The sequence below is a fragment of the Callorhinus ursinus genome, unplaced genomic scaffold, assembly GCF_003265705.2.
Source record: "Callorhinus ursinus isolate GAN/ISIS: 27379988/994484 unplaced genomic scaffold, GSC_fseal_2.0 scaffold91, whole genome shotgun sequence".
In the NCBI taxonomy this organism is placed as follows: Eukaryota; Metazoa; Chordata; class Mammalia; order Carnivora; family Otariidae; genus Callorhinus; species Callorhinus ursinus.
Window position 1 is genome coordinate 471,061 of NW_027397153.1, and position 15,962 is coordinate 487,022.

At 43.9% G+C, this 15,962-nt stretch overlaps 1 protein-coding gene across 3 annotated transcripts in view; it reads right to left on the minus strand.

The window, feature by feature from the left end:
• The window catches only part of AFF2 (ALF transcription elongation factor 2), a 450,433-nt gene that overhangs the window by 140,360 nt on the left and 294,111 nt on the right, over positions 1-15,962 (minus strand). For 2 of the 3 annotated variants that reach the window (XM_073888506.1, XM_073888505.1), the window contains exons 5-6: positions 6,091-6,127; positions 5,682-5,715 (exon numbers count right to left, since the gene is read on the minus strand). In XM_073888506.1, the coding sequence (XP_073744607.1) occupies positions 5,682-5,715; positions 6,091-6,127 (71 nt within the window). Of the gene's footprint in view, positions 1-5,681; positions 5,716-6,090; positions 6,128-11,906; positions 11,994-15,962 lie in introns of all 3 variants that reach the window. The other variant, XM_073888504.1, reaches the window with a different exon arrangement.

Genomic DNA, 15,962 nt, shown 5'->3' on the forward strand with positions numbered 1-15,962 from the left:
TTTGGCCTAATGCCTGGGCAAGATCACAACTGACTGGAAATCAGTAGGGCCATCTCGAAAGTGTCCATGGGATGCCTTTAGTGTAGGTTAAGGGCATGTGCTCTGAAGTCTGTCTTGTTCTGGCTTCGTTACCCTAGCTCTCTGGGCAACTCACTCAATATCTCCAAGTTTTGGGTTCTGCCCCTGTGGAATATAATGAGGTGACTCCCATAAGGCTTGTGCCCAGAGCACAGTTGGCTCTCAGTCGATCCGGCTTAGTTGAGGTATTGGTGTTATCAGCGTGAGTGTAACCTTCACTGGGACCTCCTGGAGGGGAGGACATGTGGATTTACCACAGTGCTTCACCCAGAGCTTTGCACACTAGGGGCTTCATGCATTTTTGCTGAAAGAAACGGAAGCCTGAATGAATGAATAAATATGGATGCAAATCAGGTGGAAAAAAAGAGACACTTGACTTTTCCCTGAGAGAAAGAGAGGGAGACGTTGGCTTTAATTACAGATTCTCACGATCCACCAGAAACAGACGAATCTTGGGTACATGAACAACACAAAAGTCAGATCTGATCTTTCAAGATTTAGGCTAGCTGTGCAAAAACATCCCTGTTTTGAGCTTCTGTCAGGAGAGTGGAAACCCACTCCTCCCGCCGAAGGAGCCTCACTTTTCAGTCTTGGCGCCTGTCAAGCACCAGCAGCTTCAGCGCTTCTTGATGTGAACATTCCAAATGCCAATATTGCTTGTTGTCACATTAGCCAATATACAATCCTCAAAATAAAATCCTCTTGATGTCTGATTACTCTTCTTAAGGACCTCATGCTGATTCATTTCAAACTGTGAATTACCTTTAATTCACAGCTTGAACAGGCTGCCAAATTTTGTTTTCTCTGCTCCCAGGTGGCTGTCCCTGATGTGGTGGAGAACATCCAAAAAAATATTAAGTCCTTAGGAAAAGTTGGCAAGCTCCGAGAGGCAGGGCCTGCACAAAGCAAGAGTTGGCAGACGTCTCGGCCTGAAAACCAGAATGGCTACAACTAGGGAAAGCCGTCAAGATGACCGGGGCATTCAGGAGAGTTGAGCCAGGCGTGCGTAATAGCACTCCTCAATAGCATGTCCAAACTCCAAGTGCCAAATCACGTATTCTGATTAAGAATTCATCCGATTAAGAAAATCACAGCCCCCTACCCCCTGCCGCATGACACAGTTGCTTCACTACCAGAATTGTATCGAAAAGGCAGACCAAACATCTACTTATGGAAGAGTATATGAAATTGCTAGAGATGTGGGTTAGTGCTCCGCAAGAAGCCCTGGCAGTCCTCGAATCTCAAATCAGATTCTCGAAAGAAACATTTTCAATGAGAAAATTTTAGGTGGGATGGTCAGAGTTGTAATGAATGTGAGAGTTATTTTTTGGGGGGGGGTTAAAAAATTGAGAATTCACCTGAGAAATAATGTAATGCTTGTTATTGGTTATAATAAACTGGAAAACATTCTAGTAGTCTTTCTAGTCCCTGTGATAAGGAACGCTTCCTACCACATAGAGTTTAGAAATCATGCTTTATTTAAAGCAATTTTGGGCGCCTGGGTGGCTCAGTTGGTTAAGCGACTGCCTTTGGCTCAGGTCATGATCCTGGAGTCCCTGGATCGAGTCCCACTTCGGGCTCCCTGCTCGGCAGGGAGTCTGCTTCTCCCTCTGACCCTCCCCCCTCTCATGTGCTCTCTCTCTCTCTCATTCTGTCTCTCAAATAAATAAATAAAATCTTTAAAAAAATAAAGCAATTTTACCGGGTTTGGGTATAATTTGCTGTGGGCCTCCTTCCTACTAACTTCAGCTGTCTGAGTCTTCCACATTCAACATGCCAAATGGGGTGTTCCAAATCCCTGAACTCACAAGGAGCCCATGAGCAAGGGCAGCGTGGTGGTGGGGAAGAGGCCTGCCTTCTGGCTTGCCTGCCAAGGAGCAGTGTAACTCGGCCCTTCTGTGCCCTCATGGCCAAAATGTTTCCTTTTCCTCCTGAATAGCGCTACCTTCAAGGATCCATCCATGTGGCATACATATCCATCACCCACAGGGGAATGGAGATTGGCCACAACTAGTCTGTCTCCGCAAGGCGTTTCATCAAGTCTCCGGGTCCATGGCTAGGATGTTTGAAAACCTGTAGCTAATACCGTAGTGAAAGAACTGGTTTTTATGGCAAGAACAGCATTATGGCTACATCTGCCTTCATATTAGGCTTTTATGGGAAACCATCCAGGCGTTCGAGAGAGCATGGCTTAAAACATAGGAGCTGCTTGATTAAAAGGGGGTCTGGAGGGTTTCCAACTGGACAGGGTCCAGATGCTAACAACCAAGTATAACAAAGGCACTGGATACTTGGAGCTTCCATCTTCTCAATAGTGCTCACAAAATGAGCTGACGTCAAGGACTGACTACACGGATACCCTTGAGTACATGGATGCTGTCTGATAATGCTTCTCAGGTGACTCAATGCATCTTATCTGTTCTTATTTAGGACGGCTCATAAAAGACCAGCAAGGTCATGCATTTTTGTAAAGCCACTGTACTGACAAGGAATTGACAAGATGTTATAAACTAGATGAAGCAATCCAACTCGACAAAGAAAATCCAAGTTCTCTGGGTTTGGTTTCAGTTTTCTCCTCCATCAGTTCTTAATGGCTTCATTAAGAAACTAGAAAAGTAACACAATGTCTGGTGTGTACATTCAATCCCTGAATCTCGTAATGGAAATAAATGGATATTTCAGAGGCAGAAAGGACATGATATTACTGTACAAATACACAACTCTAGAGCCCTGAAAAATACAATTTGACCTTCAGACGCCCATGCCCCACCCTCTTTTGGGAAGGAGGCTAGAAACTCCATTGGATTTAGAAGCCCTGGGTGAGGCCTATTCCAAGACTCACAGAGGCGGAGGGTCTTCTTTCCTCTAGAACTTATTAAGGGTTAAAGGTAAAGGCACATTTATGTTGTTAAGTCTAATTACTGAAGAGCATAACATTTTTTTTAGAGTATAGCTGTTTACATTTGAATTCTGACAAGTGTTTGTGTGTGTACATTTATGTGTATACACATAGCTCATTAATTTGCTTAATTTCCCCTAGGGGGCTCTATCTGTATATTTTGAAATAAAAATAAGTTCCCCATGATTTACACTCGTATTCCCTGAATTCTAGGTCAGTGTTTTCCCTCCAGTACTCTAACTACCATGGGAGAGAGATGCAAACTCAGGTCTCGGAACTCCCCCTAGACTAATGCTCTTGCCTCACAGGCAGTGAGAGTTCTAGACAGAGCCGGGAGGATGCCACCACGTGATGGACATCCCAGAAAAAGTGAAATCTACTGAGCGAGGCAAGACCGGGTTCTCCAAAAGCCAGTCAGACTGCTGGGGTCAGGCCCAGAGAGAGCATGGCTGTCAAGAACACAGAGGGAGCCTGGCTGGTTCCCAGTTTGGATTCGGACACACTTGGATCAGTTTTTGAACCTGCTGCCCGTGCGTGCAATCCTTACAAACAATCCAGGCCCAAATGGAAGATCTGCATTTCATCAACTGGGGAAGAGAAGCCAAGATGAGGAAAACTAATAAAGTACCCCAGTAATTGAGGAATTCTGCTTTGCAAGGCTCCCATCTCTCTCCCTGCAGTAAGCGGCAGGAGCATGTCCAGGACGTTTGCCGGCCTTGGGAACATGTCTCTCCTGCAGCAGGGGCCAACTTTGGGATTGTTTCCCACCAAACTGGAGCCACCAGCAGGCTGTCTACACACAGAATGTTCTTAGCTGCCTGGAGGATTACACTGTCACATGGAAAATCCTAGAAGCTGGCTTGAAAAGCACACAGTAGGAAAATAGGGGAGAGTGATAGTAACGGCAAAGCGGATAATAATTTGGAAGCTAAAAATAAAAATGATTATTATAAGTCTATCTGTCCTGTCTTAAGCCCACACCCTACCATAAAGAAGGGAACTTATTCCAGCTCAAGTCTAATGGACAATGGTTGGTCTTTAGATCCAGCAGGTAAGAAGAGAGCAGCTCATTCATAAAATGGACTCAGTGTCTTCTAGTTTTATCGACCCTTCCCATAGAGAACCTTAGTCCTACTGAATTACACAATATACCAGTGTGCTATAAAGGGCTATTTTCTGGAAATGCAGCCTCAAACTATAAATCACAATTGACGAGTTTATTTCTGTTAGTTACAAACTATTGAAATATTGAATTTTATGGTCTATATGGAAATCAGCATATTTCACAGCAGGAGCCTAATACTCTTGCTTTAGGAGTAGGATCATTTTCCAGTGGGAAAAATACTTTCATATTTTTTCAAGTCTGGAAACCTGTGTTGATTTCCTAAACGCTCAAGTGTGTGCATGCGTGTGGGTGTGTATATGAGTTCTATTGACATTTTAATGGGAGAAGGGCAAAGTACGAGAATAAGATCTATTGTTTACTAGAGTCACAAGGGGAAGGGCAATTCAAGATGCAATGAATGGAAAAGCTGAAATAAATACTATCAAAGACGATTTTGATTTCCATGTTTCCACATAATTTGGTCCTTAATTCAGGGTTATGGTTTTATTTCCCCCCTTTCTTATTTTTTTCTCACCTCTTTAAATGAGAGTTCTTGGTTGCTGAAATTGAACTTTGAATGTGAAGGCACAGATCAGGCCAGGAAACCAAACAAGAGGACTGACGATGGGGTCAGGGCTCTGGGGGGTTTGCTGTTCAGCAGAACCAGGAACATGGAAATGCCATTGTCTTTCTCAGAGCCATGGTCTATTTGGGAGTGATTCCCAGTTGTTCTATGCAATTATTCGTGATCCTCCAAAAGGTGAGCAATTCACTTCAAGTGTGCCATTAGACCACTTGAATGTCATAAATTATTTCATTTTGAAAATTTTCAAGTATGTGACTATTACTCACATAGAAAAGTCGACTTTCATTTTCCATTATTAGGAATGGAAGAAGTTGTGAGAGAAATACTCCCTTGATACATTCTTGGACAAATGGATATTACAAAATCTACAGTAGTTAATCTGAGGAAATTGGTTTCTCTGTACCCCTCCTTCAGTTAGCATTAATAACAAACGAAGACAGTGCCGAGAGAATCGCGGGGCCCTGGCTTCTGAACTTGAACCCAATGTCATGTAATCTCTTATTCCATCTCTTCCTGGCTGTCCTTGTTTGTCTTTAATATACAGTCACCAGATGACCTGCAAACAGCAAGGTCTCAGGCTGACTGGCCATAACAATCCACTCAACACTTCATGTCCCATCATGGCTGCTGAGACGTGTCCTTTCTCCATCCCAGTCAGTGGTGTCTGAATATCGTGTATAATGAGGTCTGTGGTGGAAGTTACATAATGTTCAAACAACTAGTCAAGAATCACAGCTGTTTTCATATTCCAGGTATTATTAATCCAGCCTGTATTTACCTCACTACAGAGTCTAATGGTGACCTCATTCATTTTTACTGTTACTCGCTTATTGTGGGAAATCCCATTCTCCTCTCTAACCGAACCCCATATTATTATGAGCCAAGGTTCCTATTTTCGAGGAGCGGGAGAGAGAACAAGATTCGCTCAGCACCGAGGCACTGTTTCCTGGCCAAATGCCCCTGAAGAAGCCTGCTTTGAAAACCCAAGTACTCACGACTCCAGCGATACTAACTTCGTAGAAGCTCTGCTGGTCGGGTCACTCCACTCTGAAAAGAAAGGGCACACACAATTACAACCCACATTTTCTACTGTCAAATGATCACTCTGAATGAAATCGGTCTTCAAAGATGCAGCCCTTCCTGTTACATATATACACACACACATATATATATGTGTGTGTGTGTGTGTGTGTGTATATACATATACATATACATATACATATACATATACATATACATATATAATAGCCTCCTGTCATAAATCACAGATGAAAAAGTAAAGGAACCAATCAGATGTATCACAATATGACTTTTTGCCATCGTGAATTCATGTTTTCATGATATTAGGTAGGAAAGAGAAGAAAGTAGGGGAGGAGATGACACGAATATTTGGACTAAGTAGAATTTTTTAAAAACACCTACTTTGTAAGGTGAATCCTGGGGTCAGGTGTTGGGATTCCTATAAGGAAGAACACACAAGAAAGACAAATATTAGTGAAATGCTACAGATGGAACAAAAGGTGTATCTGTTATTGTTGAAGACAGAGCTTGCCTAGTGTTTGCCAAGAAGGAAGCCACTCTTAACAATTTCATTGTTGGCTTCTGTCCCTAGCTCTATTTGAAGGATAAACATTTGTGAGTCAAACCTGCCACAACATGACCATAACTGCCATTCCATCAGACTGATGAAACATGTGCAACATGGGAACAAATGACCCACACGTGTGAAATTCAAGTGTTTAATTTCTCACTTAGCTAGGCAATGATGTCTCTAAGGAAGGAAAGGGGTCCCGGTTCAAACTAACAAATGATCCTGGTTTTTGTAGAAGTGTAAACAAGACCGTAATTAATAGATGTGCTCAGTTGCTCCCTTTCATAGTAACAACTCCAATTTTCCACCTTAACTGTGACACATACTCGATAGATGGATCTCATTTTCACAAGACAAGTGTTCTTAAAACTTCATTACAAATTTGGTGAAGTATGGGAAGCCATTTGAAATATGCAAGTGGAGCGCATTATTTAAAGGGATTGATTTGAAAGTCACCCTGCACACGACTCATTCACTGATGTTGAGAAACACAGATTTCTGCACATGGCGCTTTCCGGGAGCATGGTGCACCTGTGTGGATCCTGACCAAACTCGCAGGCAGAAGCACTGTAACAACGGACAGTGCGTGCGCGGCACTGTGGGGACGGAAGAGAGAGTGCTGACTGCGAGACAAGAGCTTCGAAAGGGAGACAATGAATTCAAGGAAATACAAGAACTGGTTATGCCCACCACTGCTGTAAGTAATCTAGTCTTGAAGCCTAGTCTTGCCACCCCTATAGAAGAAAACTAGAATCACAGTATCATTTGACTTTAAGAGAAGTAATCAAGAACAGTAACACTGCTTTAATGGAATGTGAACGTTTCAATCTATTTAGCATGATTCTTTTGCCCAGGAGACTTCACTTCCAGCAAGATCACCACTCCAGAAGACTACCATAAACTCCACAAGAGATGGAAAAGGTCTCTCAACTAAAGAGCTATCACAAAGCCCATGCAGTTGGCTGCTCAAAGGCTTCTCTACCCTCACTTGATAGAGAATTGACTTTTGACGAAAAACTCTAACAAGCTTGGCCATTGGATTCCCAATCCTGAGCAAATCATAGATGGCGAGGAAGGGGAAACAGTCCTGGGGCCACTGGGAGAACCAGAGCCACTGGGAACGCAGAGACATGGAAACCGACAGCACACGGGGCCAAAGAAAATAACACAGCCAAGTCAGAACTTACAAAGCACAGGAGTCTATGGCCATTTAATAGAGAGGCAGGCATTCCTACCCATCTTACTAGTTCCCGAGGGCATATTTACAGCATAGTCCAATAACTGGTACTCACCATAATGTCTAAGTTATCAAGAAAGACAAAAGTACATTCAGTAGAATATTTATAAGAAGTCGGAAAAATATTAGTTACATCTCAAAATGATTTGCATTACATGATGCTTATGGAAGGATGGGCCTTTGTTTATCCAAGAATTTTGACCACCCAGAACACATCATTTCTTTCCCAGAATGCCAATAAATGAGGGGTTTGTATGTCTTTCACTATACACCAGTATTTCTATCTGTTCTTTTTTACAAGGGACTTCATTAGAATCATATGGGGCACGTTTGGGCTGGTATACAATTAGGAATCAAATGACAAGTTCTACGGTCAAATAGACCAAATACTTGGTTAGAGAGTGACACATGCAGCCAGTCACTGTACTGGTCCCGGGAAGGTGGCCTGAAGTTTTAACCTTCATCCAAGTATTCTGGACTTTAGACCCCAACAGTCAGTTGGTTCAAGGCATTGGGGCAGTGACTTATGAAATGAATTTGAGGATTGCATTATTTACAGAATTTGGGTCATTGGAGGTATGTATTCTTGATACCTTTTTTTTTTTTTTTAAGTACGCTCCACACCCAATGTGGAGCTTGAACTCACAACCCCGAGATCAAGAGCCAGATGCTCTATCGAGTGAGCTGCCCAGGTGCCCCTTAATACCATTTTTAATGTTAAGCGGGGTAAGATTTTTAAAACCAGAAATCCAAACAAATGAAACACCTTTGGATATCACCCAAGTTACTGTACAAACACACCCAGCCCCGTTTGGAAATAGTCTGGTTGTCGGAAAAATCTGCCTTGTTCATGCCATAACTGGTGATGCCCATAACACAAATTTTTAAAAAGGGGCCTGACTTTGATCTGTGCATTTCTTTCACAGACATGTCACATCAGTAATTTTAGTAATAGAATACAATGATGTCAAATTGTTTTCACAAACTTAAGTGAGAGTATTTTCAATAACTTTGATGATAATCCCACAATCAGACGCTCCCACAGGATCTAGATTCTAGAGCAGGAGTTGGCAAACTTTTCCTGTAAAGGACTGGGTACTAAAGATTTTTTTTTTATTTTTATTTATTTGAGAGAGAGAGAATGAGAGATAGCACGAGAGGGAGGAGGGTCAGAGGGAGAAGCAGACTCCCTGCTGAGCAGGGAGCCCGATGCGGGACTCGATCCCAGGACTCCAGGATCATGACCTGAGCCGAAGGCAGTCGCTTAACCAACTGAGCCACCCAGGCACCCGGTACTAAAGATTTTAAGCTTGGGGGGGAGAGCGGGATACAGTCTTTGTCATAACTACTCAACTCTGCCGCTGTAGTGCGAGTGGCCACAGCTAATCCGTAAATGAATCAGTGTGGCTGGATTCCAAGAAAGCTTGAGCTATAGACACTGAAATTTCAATTTCGTATCACTCATGTTATTTCATACCATTCATGGTGACTCATAATATTCATAACTATTCACATTCTTCTTCTTTTGAAAATCCTAACCATTTAAAAATCTAAAAGCCCACGCGTGGGCTGTAGTTTGCCAGCCTCTCTCTGGAGTTCGATTACCTCCACGAAGGCTTTACTGAACTGCTCCTGAGGACACTATTAGCCACCCCCCTCTGCTTAGCAACATACCCCCTTCCTCATGAGCCCTTCCATTCCCTATGAGAAAGCACAGCATTTTCAATTTGGGATGGAGAAGTAAACTTCAGTAAGTTGGGAATTTTCAACTGTGTCTGTTTTTGTAAGTCTGCAGACTCCCTGACTACCTGACCTGAAAAATCCATTGGGATTGTATAGTGCCCGCAGGTGTGCGTGCGCAGACACACACACAGGTAGTGCAGATGGGGAAACTGAGGCTCGGAAGAACTGGAGCAGGACCACCGAGCTAGCGATTGGCAGAGCCAGGATTAAAAGCAGCCAGGTCTGCAGCTCCCAGGGCAGCTCCAGCTCTAACATAAATGTACGAAATGAATGCTTTCTGAGAGGGTGGTGTCACCTAGGTCCGGGGCAAACACTGAGGAAAGGGGGGGGGGTCACCCAGGCCTGTGTATTAACTATACATGGCCACGTTTTGGAAAATGGAATTGGAACCGAGGCATCTGTAAATCTGTGTGATAAACAGATCGCCACAACACCTGGCTCCCTGATTTGTTAGTTGGGTGATTCGGAGCACATGACTTTACTCCGTGCCTCTGTTTCCTCCTCTGTGAATTAGGGAGAGCCGAATTACCAATCTCTTTGGGTTGTAATGAGGATTGAATTACTTACTAGATATTATGTGTGTAGAATGAGGCGAGGCACATCGTGGCATTATGTTGTTGATGTACTTTTCTTTCAAACCAACATTTTGGCAGGAACCAAGTGAAACAAAAGAGTGGGTGTGTATCCTTCCTGGTTTCACCATTTTATGCCAGTTGCCTCTACCTTTATCATGCGGTCGATGGGAGCACAGATAATTGGCAGAAAATGCAAATCGTGCCTGATTCCAAATTGTGCACTTACTACAAAAGCCTATTTAAACAACCGGTTCTATTGTATACACTTGTAAATGTCAAAATTGCAACTTGCGCAAATTATCTCTGAAATTGGAGAACACAGCTGAAAACACTGCAATTGCTGAACCAGTGTTGGATTCAACGCCTGAAAAGCCTGGATGGATCCCTTGGCTGGGAAGCTAGGGAGGAGGGACAGTGGGCATACAGGAGGGGATGTCACACACACCGGACGCGGACAGAGAGGGTTGCTGCCCACTTACTTCTGACCCCTTTCAAAGGCGGGTGGGGATCACTAAATGCAGTTTAGGCCAATGTTACTGTTAAACTCATGACTCTAGAAACTGAAGGATGCCTGGGTTTCTCCTTCCACAAGTAAGTCTAAACTCCTTGGCTGACACTCAAGGTCTAAATTACAAAGATGCACTCATTTGCCTGGGGTTCAGATCTCTCTCCACTTCCCATTACACAAACTCTGAACCAGCCACTCGAGACCACCCCGGTATGGATCATGCCATCATGAACCCTCCTCTCTTCGTGCCTTGGCCCATCCTGTTCTTCTGTGTGGAGTGTTCTTCTCTTGGGCCCTTCTCCACCTGTCAAAGTTGTAGGCATCCTACAAATGCTGCCACCTCTCTGAGCACTTCCTCAACACCCGGGGGCTGTCAGATACTTCTCTGAACTTTCTATTCTCTACGCAGACGCCTCCTGCACTGTTTTGTCATTTAGCTAATAACCCATGGAGGCTTTTTCTTCATCCCCAACTTTAAGTCTATTGTATGCCCTCAGAAAATGGTTTCTGAATAAATAGATGGATGGATGAATGGATGGTTAATTGGATGGAAGGAAGGAAGGGAGAAAGACATTACTTTTCCTTTTAAAGCATGTTATTAAAATAGCCGTGGTTATTTAGGCATTTTAAAACCTGATGTTGAGAAAAAAATTCTTACTGGGAGCAGGTGAGGAAAAAAATTAAACATTTGACAACAGAACTGAAGAAGAAGTTCTATCAATATTATGTGTTGGCATGTAAAGATCTGTGTGCTTGTGAGCAAGGACTGGAAGGTGATATGCAAAATTGAAAATTGACCCGTTAGGGTGAGGAGTATAGGTTTTTTTAATCAAAAAAAAATCTTGGACGTTCTTGTTACATCACCTCGTTGGTCTTAAGGGATGAGCTCACTCTTCTGATTCATCGTTCTGGGCACAGTACCTTGGACAGGGGCAGGACTCTAGGTGGTACAATACACAGGCCAGCAGCATCTGTGTATATATGCTCTTAAAGACTCTCCTTCGGGAGGCGCCTGGGTGGCTCAGTCAGTTAAGTGTCTGCCTTGGGCTCAGGTCCTGATCCTGGGGTCCTGGATCCGGACCCACTTCGGGTTCCCTGCTCAGCGGGGGGTCTGCTTCTCCCTCTCCCTCTGCTCATGTTCTGTCTCTCTCACTCTCTCACTTGCTCGCTCTCTCTCTCTCAAATAAATAAATAAAATCTTAAAAAAAAAAAGACTCTCCTTCAGGAAAAATGAGATTTATATTAACATTCTGAGGGGCAGGAGGAAGTATAGATTTTTTTAAAAGATTCTATTTGTTTGTTTATTTTAGAGAGGAACAGAGGGGGAGGGAGAGGAAGGGAGGAAGAATCTCAAGCAGACTCTGCACTGAGCACGGAGCCCAATGCGGGGCTTGATCTCATGACCCTGAGATCATGACCTGAGCCGAAACCAAGGGTCGGGCGCTCAACTGGGCCAGCCACCCAGGCGCCCCACGGAAGTCTAGATTTTATGGCACTAGAACACCGAGGCTATTTGTATTTTTAAGACTCCAGTTGGAAGACTGGTACAAGATAAAGGAAAATGGAGGCAGCAAGAGAATCAACCTGTCCCGGGATGGAAAGTGTGTTCTTCTCAGAGTTTCCGGAAGTATGCATGGCAGTGAGAGGAGCAGGCCAGGAATGGGTCATCTCCTGGTGAGGAAAAACAAAGCAACTTTATTTGGGGGCATTTAGCAAATCAGACACTTTCTTGGCACTGAATACAGTAGGGCCCTTTATAAATACTTACGGACTCAGTTGACCTTAATTGTTTTCAGGGGAACTTAAATCAATTCCCTCCTTTCCCCTGCCCCGTCCTGCTGCTTGAAGCCTATCTACAACGCAAGGGGCCATACGACATCCACTCGCACAGAGCCAGGGACAGGGAGCTCACTAACGCTTGAAGCAGCCAGTCCCACAGTGAGACAGCCTGACCACACTATTGCTCCTAGTTGTGAGCTGAATGCCTGTCTCCCAGGAGCTTCTACCTATGGATTGTACTTTGGAACGGCACAGAACACATCTCATCTCTTCTTTCGCATGACAAGCCTTCAGCTGGTGGAAGACAGCAATCCCATCCCCTGGTGCTGCGTTTACTCTGAGACATTTGGAGCTTGTTCACTCATTCATTGGGAACCTTTGACTTCCCTTCTAATGCTTGGGTTCTGCATTCTGTCAACCCTCTTAGGTGCTCCCAGGAGGGCCTCCTGATGGGGCTTTTCCATCTCCTGGTGTCCTGTTTCGGGTGTGATCTGCCATCTCCGGGGGAGGGCAGCACCGTCACTACCCTCGCTCCGGATACTCTGATACTCCTTTCTCTTGGCGGAGCCTCACACTGACAAGATTAGGCACGTGCCGTTGATTTTTCCATGCAAAGATGAGGCCATTGAGGAGAATTCGTTCTCATTCACAGAGGAGGTTACTACGAGATCAGTAGCATTGTTCCGCCCAGCCAGACACATGGCGTTCCCGTGCGTTCGAGTCTCAACGTAGGAAGGAGAAGCCCCTGAGGTTCCCACTCTCCATTATCAGCAGGGGCACCTTCTCGATCCCTTCAAACCCTCGGTTTGAAAAGAGCTGCTTGCTGTTCAAATCTTGACTGAGTCTTAGGGCTCGTGGCCAACATGCTTTACCTGAAGATGAGGGGTAATTAAATCACAGGCTCAACGTCCCAGCAGCAGAGATGCAAAGTTTGTGAAGCAGGAGGGGGCCAGCCTATGTTGCATTCATCAGACATTCTGGTGTATAAACATTCAACATAAAAATCAATGCAATAATGGAAAAAAAAAGGCGAGCTTTGGGGAAGAGTGGAGAGGATCAAAGTTGATGAAAGGCCTTTTCTTAATGAGTCAGTTACATAATACTTTTCCCCAATCTTTATGGGTAACATAATTAGTCATTTCAAAGGTAATATTAATAAGAACTCTCAGGTAGCACTAAAACATGTTTTTTTTTCCCCCTTCTATAATTACCCAGTTCAAAAAGAGCCTTTGATGTATGAAGAGCTGTAATGCAGGGAGATACTTGACGGATTCATTCACAGTGGCAGTGCTGAAGCAGAATGTGTAAGTATGATTCAGACAAGGGCTGACACAGATTGGAGTCTACCTAGCACTATTTAAAAGGAGGCGCTAAGGACATTAAAAATGCATACAAGATTTAGAGGGGATGCTTAACCTACTTAAGAGAGAGACTATTTTCAAGTGTTTTTGAGTTGTGCATTTGTATGCAGTTGATAACGTTTGTATGCTACTTATGCATTCATCAAAACTGGCCCAAAGTAACTCTCCGTGACAACAGTTTAAAGCCCAATTCCAATTACGGAATGATTTCTTTTACATGTTAGGTGTTTTCTTTTTCCAACGAAGGCTGGTCTTCTCCAAAATCTGTCCCATGTAAAACATACAGGTCCTATTATTTAGCCAGAGCTAACCAAGGGGCAGTAAGGCCCCAGCCTGGGATCAAGAAAAGTTGTCTCTTATCAGCAACTAGGGAGTACACCTCCATCAATGAGAGGCTCCGTCACATCCCTTTTCACCACTGGCTTTAGAGGTGTGTCTCTGGGTTTATGAAAAGGTGTTTCAGACACCTGGAAGGATGAACTCCCTTCTCAAATTTACTCTGTGGCATAATGGGATTATCTTGAGTCGCCATCCAAGCACACCACCCCGCTGGCCAGGCCACATAGAACTGTGACCACGTTTGCATTTTCAATTACAACTGATTCTCTGCATCGGAAACGTGAGATTTCATGAAATGGCAAGCCGATTCTGTGTTACCACTGATGCATTTGATTAAAGGAGGGAAGATGCAGTTGAAAGGAATATAATTTCCTGAAAGGCTATCTTCAGCAAGGAACGTTGGAGCAAGCTCTTTCACTTCTCAAAATGAGCTAGACCTGTAAAGTGTGGAAAGCTCACAGCAGATTTTCCATTGTCATCCTTTTCATTCACACTTGAAGGATATTAATCTATTTTTATGTTCTTGCTATTCCCAAGATAAGAACCCCCATGCACCTTTATCCAGCTGTACTAAGTCTGCCTATTCTTCAGGTAGGATGAGCACCTGCTGCACAGTGTTGCTAAAGCTTTTACAACAGGCTCCAGTGCTGAGTACCCATGCTGAACACCAAGCATCACTCCTCCATTAACAAAAAAAAAAACCTCACACACACACACAGACATGCACACACTTGCATGCACGCACGCGCATGAGATGGGTCTGAAACTCCTTCATCTCTGGGCTCCCTCAATCCTCCCCGAGAGAGAAATAAAGCAGGGGCTCATCTTCCCATTAGGCAGTGGTGAGCGAATGCTGGTAACCAGTTCCAAAGTGCACATTCTGCTACACCAGATAGGTTGACTGTTGCTGTAGAGTTGACTAACATGGTTAATGGAGAAAGGACTAAGTAAGTAATGATGTGTTATCTTTTCAGCATTTGACAGAGAATAGGTTTCACGAGCAACAGAGCATTCTAGGTAGTCTAACAACAGCGTGGATGTTTATTAATGTGAGCTGAAGACTTCAAAGTCAGACCCAGAAAAATCAGAAAAGGCTGAATTTTCTTTTTCTTTTTTTAAAGATTTTATTTATTTACTTATTTATTTAGAGCATGAATGGGGGGAGGGGCAGAAGGAGAGAGAGAACCTCAAACAGATTCCATGCTGACCACAGAGCCTGATGCAGGGCTCGATCCCACGGCCCTGAGATCATGACCTGAGCTGAAACCAAGAGTCGGACACTCAACTGACTGAGCCACCCAGGCACCCCTCTTTTTCTTTTTTTTTTTTAATTTATTTACTTACTTGAGAGGAGTGGGGTGGAGGGGGGCTGAGGGAGAGGGAGAGAATCTCAAGCATACTCCTGCTGAGTGTGGAGCCCGACAGGAAGATCAAGTCTTCTGACTCTTGAGATCATGACCTGAGCCAAAAATCAAGAGTTGAACGCTCAACCAACTGAGCCACCCAAGCGCCCCAGATAAGGCCCAATTTTCCACCAGTGATTGCTTCTCCACCATATTATCCATACCATGGTTCATGGCTAGGACTCTAATGAATCCAAAACAACTTGTGGGGAGAATCACTTTGCTGGACTTGGACACACAAGCTGGGTGCACCACCAGCTGAGGAGCAGAAGAAGGTCTGGATTCCAGACTCTCTTTACACAGAGCTGTCTGGCTGGCTCTTCTTTGTAGTAACTAGGATGTTGTCCCAAGCCTTGTCTTACTCAACTTTGTATCTCCAGTGACTAGCATGTAGTAACTGGTCAATATGAGGTATTATTATTAGCGTCTGAAGTTTCTGTGTTTGAATTAATAGTAATAAGAAGAATCATACCAAGATTCACCAAGGGCTTACAGTGTGCCAAGAGCTCAGTTTCCACACTCAGTCTTTGTGTGCTACAAACTAAAGAGGCAGGGTTTACCATCATGCTCCTTTGGAGACACAAAGAGGTCAAGTGACTTGTTCAGGGCCACGCAATTAGTAAATGCCTGGGTCTGTTTGGTGGATGCCCTGCATTTTGTTCTACTAACTTCTACCGAGTAGTCATTATGTACAAGTCACTGGGATCTAGAAAGGATGAAAAGTCAAGATACTCTCAGAGAAGAGCTCACTCTGCTTG